Source organism: Poecilia reticulata, linkage group LG17 (genome assembly GCF_000633615.1).
Source record: "Poecilia reticulata strain Guanapo linkage group LG17, Guppy_female_1.0+MT, whole genome shotgun sequence".
NCBI classification, from domain to species: Eukaryota; Metazoa; Chordata; class Actinopteri; order Cyprinodontiformes; family Poeciliidae; genus Poecilia; species Poecilia reticulata.
The window spans coordinates 30,634,353-30,639,874 of record NC_024347.1 but is presented as its reverse complement, the minus strand read 5'-3'; the positions used below and the strand labels follow the sequence as shown (position 1 = coordinate 30,639,874).

Sequence of the window (5,522 nt, the reverse complement as noted above, 5' to 3'; positions counted from 1 at the left end):
GTCCCGTCCCTCAAAAACTGTCCAGGGTCGAAGCCTGCCTGGGTATAGTCCTCACTCAGGCAGTTTTCATTGGAAAACAAGTCGTCCTCAGTATCAAAAAAGGTCTTTCTGATCTTTCTTTTTGTTTCTGCAAACACTTTTCTTTGAGCAAAAGGATTCTCCCGGTGGTGTTTGATTTTTTTTGACTATAACTTCACGCCCTTCTGGAGAATCAAGAAGTCCAATTAAATGCAGCCCAGAAGCAAAGTGGAATTCGTCTTCAGCAAGGCTTTGGAAAGTCCGTTCACTGAGTTCTTCTGAAACCTCTGACAGTGCATCCACATTTAATCCTCCTGTTTGTTTCAGAAGTAAGGTCAAAACTTCCTGGTGTTCCTGCCAAAAGGTTTCTCTCACGATATGCAGAGTTGGTTCATCTGCTGCCTTTTCAATCACCTGCCAGAGAAGTCCATCGAGGAAGTTAATATTGGTATAATCTAGGACAGTTTGTCTTTGCTCGACCGTGTTAAACCACCTTATTTCTTCTTCTTGCCAAAAAGAGACCTTAGGTGTGAAATGCTCTTGACTTTGTGAATTTTTCTCACACGTCTTCATTGCTAAGGCGTCTAAATAATCTTCTCTAAGGCAGTTTTCACTCGAATACAAGTAGGGAAAAAGTCAATAAAATGAGACTTCTACAGGTATGACGGATTTATAAGAAACGTAGCATCGATGTGCGCATGCGCATTACCAAGAGGTGCGCTGGATTGACGAGGTATGACAGATAGACAGAACACCTGTTTGTTCATATCTCTTGGTATTCATAACCTTCATACTTTTTATAATATTCAGCTTTTTTTAAATAAAATTTTCAACCCCCGGGGGGGAAACCGCTCCATCCTGTGGTGTTCAGATTTACAGAATCTCAGTTAGCCTTCATAGCGGCTGAACCCCGTTTTACACCAAACAGTGTAGCTAATATTAGCTGGTATCTCGCCGGTGGACATAAAAGTAAAGTAATATTCTAATCTCAAACAATAATATGTCCATCTTACTTGTGAAATATTGTCTGTGGAGCCTCACATCAATAGTCCATCGATCAGAACAACAATATCCCCCAGTGCTGAGGCATCTTCTGCCGTTTTGGTTGAGCAAAGTAGGAGGGACGACCGCTCCAAGATGGCCGCCGTGTTTCCTGCGTCGGAGCAGCCAACGCGGGGTCGTGATCCTCTGATTGGCTAAGCAATGTAACGTGATGCTCTGATTGGCTAAGCAATGTAACGTGATCCTCTGATTGGCTAAGNGCAATGTAACGTGATGCTCTGATTGGCTAAGCAATGTAACGTGATCCTCTGATTGGCTAAGTAATGTAACGTGATCCTCTGCAGCAAGTGACGGCAAARCGGGGCGTCATCACGACTTTACACAGGTGTGTCTTTACCTCCGCGGCAGAGGCTCCGCCGAACCCCTGAGAACGACTCACCGAACCCCTGGGGTTCGACCGAACCCAGGTTAAGAACCACTGGTCCAGAGCCTCTTTGTTAAACAAAAACAGTTACCTAATGTAGCTTCGACTTCAAGCTGGGTATAACTCTGCCCACTAGGGGGCAGTGTTTTCACCGAGCACCAGAGTTTTAGGTTAGATTTTTTTAATCAAACATTTTTACTGCATCCAGTAAAAATGCATGAAGCTGGTAGGATTTTTCTCTTTTTTGTGGGCTCTCATCATCACCCAGCTGGGTGAGGCTGCAGCTCAGCAGGCGTTGTCAGCGAGGCGGCGCTGCTGTCGGTGAGCCCGTCAATAAAAGCTCAGACAAGCAGGCAGGGAGCAGCGAGCAGATAAAACAAACACCCCTCCCTCCTCCTGCACACCTCCTGCTGCACCGCCGGGGAGGAGGCATGAATTATTCACCGACACACACATGAACACACACACTGAAGGCGTGTGAAGGTGTGAGGAATCACTGGAGAATACTTTACAGAAGGAGAACAATGATGCTGCAGAATAAGAAAACAACATAAAGAGAATTAGTAAATATTTGAAATTCAGTATGAAAAATAACAGTTAAAGGACAATTTTACATCAGACAAAACCATGAAAATTAAAGAACAAAATGTGGTGCTTTGATTGAATGAAAATTATTTTGCAGTCAAATATCAATCTTCTTTCTGAATTTTACCATGCAGTGATTAGCAGAATAATAGCAAATCATTTTATTACATATCCTTCCATTGGGGAGCATTCAAACATTTTTACATTTTTTATTTTTAATATGATATAAATATGAGATAACCTAAGAAACAGTGGGCACGTTTTTATTCATGTTATTTTCTTTAGCTGTTTATTGTTTTTAAAGTGAAATTTTACTCTTAAAAGATAAAGGAGTGTCATTGCAAACTCCTGCACGGCAGGCGGCGATGTGCAGCTTCTGTTTTTGCAACCCGTCAGTAAAACAAGAGAAGAAGAAAAAGGAAGACGGTTTAGCTTCTCCGCCGTGTCAAACTGCTGTCTTTAAACGATTCTATCGGTGTATTATTAGGAACACGTACGTACTGTTTAGACTTTTAAAGGTTATCAAAACAGAAATCTTGAATATTTAAAATTGGACCTAAAGATTAAAACAGGTAGTAGCTAACTGCTAGCAGCTAACATTAGCCACAGCTAGCGTCGGTTAGAGCTCTGTTGCCCTGGCAACGGACAAGAAGAGCATCACGAACCGACTCCCCGAACCTCATTTAGCTGTTTTTACCATTATTATTTTTTAAACGAAAGTCTCCGGGATGGCTGAAGAGGGAAGACGCGGAGAGGAAGAGGACCGGGGCCCCGGAGCGGCTCACCGGGGGTTTGTGATGATGGAGAACCTTCTGGAGAAGCTAAAGCTGCTCAACTACGAGGAGGAAGTTCTGGTGAAACACAACATGAAGAGCCTGACCAGGTGAGACGGACAGGTGAACAACAGCTGATTAAAGCAGCTGTCTGTTTATTTCAGGAGTAGATAAGCAGATAAGAGTTGTAGATGAGACAAAACACGGAGAACTAGAGACCGTAATGACATTAAAATGTAAATAAACATGAAGCAGGTCTGTTTTTAAAACATGGAGATGTTCTGATCCAGGAAAAGATCCAGAATCTTCCACTTTGGAAAACATTTTGATTTGTGATCTCCGTGATTTATCACGGAAATATCGAGAGTTCCTGGGATTTTCTTTTGTTGCAAATGACTTCATAATGTTAGGGTTTTATAATGTCGGAAAATATCTCTATAATTTTTAGGCATAAGCGAAAACAAGCAGCTCACTAAATTACCATTTTCTCTCAAACATTTTATTTTTTATACATTTGTTTTCATTTTTACTTGGCCTGTTGCAATAACCAATAAATCTATTAATAACATGATAAATGAAGATGAACTCAATAACTCCCATTCGCATAATTTATTGTTTTCTTTTCTCTCTCTACCAAAAATTAGATGATAAAAGTCTTCATGCTATTTTGTTGTTTTTTATTATGTAACTTGCTAACAATTAAGATGTATTCTTATATTATAAATTATTTACTATTGTAGATTTTAAATAATGTCAAATTAATTTAGAGATTTTTAATAAATGTACTCCTGTGTCATCATTTTCTTTTTTTCTGTGATCTTCATTAACCCTGAATCTAAAAAGACTAAGCAAATAGTGAAGAAGTTCTGGTTCTGGACTGAATTTGTAGATGTTTCCCTTTCCTTCGGGTCTAATCGTGTTCGGTCCGCCCTGCCAGGCATTACTTCGTCTCCAGTCCGTACCTGGCGTCCAACCCCGGCGAGCAGTTCTACATGTTCACCATCATCGCTGCCTGGCTCATCAACGCGGCGGGGCGCCGCTTCACCGAGCCGCAGGAGTACGACGAGCCCAACGCCACCGTGTCCAACATCCTGGCCGAAGTCAGAGCCTTCGTAAGTCCAGCAGGTTTAAACGACGGGTGTAGAAAAGGACCGGTCCGGTCCGGTCCGGTCCGGGTTTGAAGACGTTTCGGACTCTCTGTGTCCTTCAGGGCGTGAAGGTGGACTTCCCTCCCTCCAAGCTGAAGTCGGGCTCCGGTGAGTTCGTCTGCTTCGTGTTGGACCGTCTGGCTGAGGAGGCGCTGAAGAACAGAGGCTTCGCCTTCAGACGGTACCGACCGGTCCGGAAATCCACCAAACCTTGGACCCGACAGGATGTGGGAGGGTTTCATTTCCTGTTTCTGTTTCAGGCCAAACTACCCTGCAGAAAACACGGAGGAAGAGTCGGTGATGGACGACGACGCGGAGCTGACGCTCAGCAAGGTGGAGGAGGAGATGATTGTAGGTCTATTCACCGAAAGGTTCTGATGAATCAGAACCAGGACCGCTGCAGGTTCTGTCAGGAGGGTCCGACGGGCCTGACTGTGTCTCTGACCTCAGGAGGAAGCCGACGATGAGGAGGAGAACATGATGGACCTGGAGGCGCTGAAGCTGCGCAACGCTCACGCTGTGAGGCCAGAGAAGAAGAAGAAGAGTTTCCTGTCAGTCTGAACCCGACTTCCTCCCTCTGACCCGGTTCTGTGTTCTGGCAGGAAGCAGAACCGAGCTCCAAGCCGGACGACATCCTGGAGTCCACGGTGGACGCCGCGGAGTGGAGGCTGGAGGTGGAGCGGGTTCTGCCGCAGCTCAAGGTCACCATCAGGACCGACCACAAGGTCAGAACCCACCTGAACTCACCTGGGCCGCAGCGGACCCGTTCGGTTCTGATGCTGGTTCTGACTCTGCTCCGCTTCTCCAGGACTGGAGGATCCATCTGGACCAGATGCATCAGCACCGAGACGGGATCAAGACGTCGCTCAAAGACACCAAGGTGGGTTGATCCGAACGGACCCAGCTGGTTCTGGACGGACTCACCTGGTTCTGGACGGATTCACCTGGTTCTGGATGGTCCGCTCTGGTCGGACCCAGATGGTTCTGGACGGACTCACCTGGTTCTGGACAGGTTCACCTGGTTCTGGACGGTCCGTTCTGGTCAGACCCAGCTGGTTCTGGACAGACCCAGGTGGTTCTGGACGGACTCACTTGGTCCTGGACGGTCCGTTCTGGTCGGACTCTCCTGGTACTGGACGGTCCGTTCTGGTCGGACTCTCCTGGTACTGGACGGTCCGTTCTGGTCGGACCCAGCTGGTTCTGGACAGACCCAGCTGGTTCTGGACGGACTCACCTGGTTCTGGTCGGACTCTCCTGGTTCTGGACGGTCCGTTCTGGTCGGACTCACCTGGTACTGGACGGTCCGTTCTGGACGGACTCACCTGGTTCTGGTCGGACTCACCTGGTTCTGGACGGACTCACCTGGTTCAGAACTCACCTGGTAATGGACGGTCCGTTCTGGTCGGACTCTCCTGGTACTGGACGGTCCGTTCTGGTCGGACTCTCCTGGTTCTGGACGGACTCACCTGGTTCTGGACGGTCCGTTCTGGTCGGACTCACCTGGTACTGGACGGTCCGTTCTGGTCGGACTCTCCTGGTCTGGACGGTCCGTTCTGGTCGGACTCTCCTGGT

The 5,522-nt window shown here is 46.7% G+C and overlaps 1 protein-coding gene across 1 annotated transcript in view; it reads left to right on the top strand.

The window, feature by feature from the left end:
* Positions 1–2,402: 2,402 nt before the first annotated feature.
* ift57 (intraflagellar transport 57 homolog (Chlamydomonas)) overlaps positions 2,403–5,522 on the top strand; it is a 5,901-nt gene continuing 2,781 nt past the window's right edge. The window contains exons 1-8 of the mRNA XM_008434808.2: positions 2,403–2,912; positions 3,740–3,914; positions 4,013–4,131; positions 4,211–4,301; positions 4,401–4,469; positions 4,553–4,675; positions 4,759–4,830; positions 4,929–5,506. Coding sequence (XP_008433030.1) covers positions 2,758–2,912; positions 3,740–3,914; positions 4,013–4,131; positions 4,211–4,301; positions 4,401–4,469; positions 4,553–4,675; positions 4,759–4,830; positions 4,929–5,506 — 1,382 coding nt within the window. The 5' untranslated portion in view covers positions 2,403–2,757. The remainder of the gene's footprint in view (positions 2,913–3,739; positions 3,915–4,012; positions 4,132–4,210; positions 4,302–4,400; positions 4,470–4,552; positions 4,676–4,758; positions 4,831–4,928; positions 5,507–5,522) is intronic.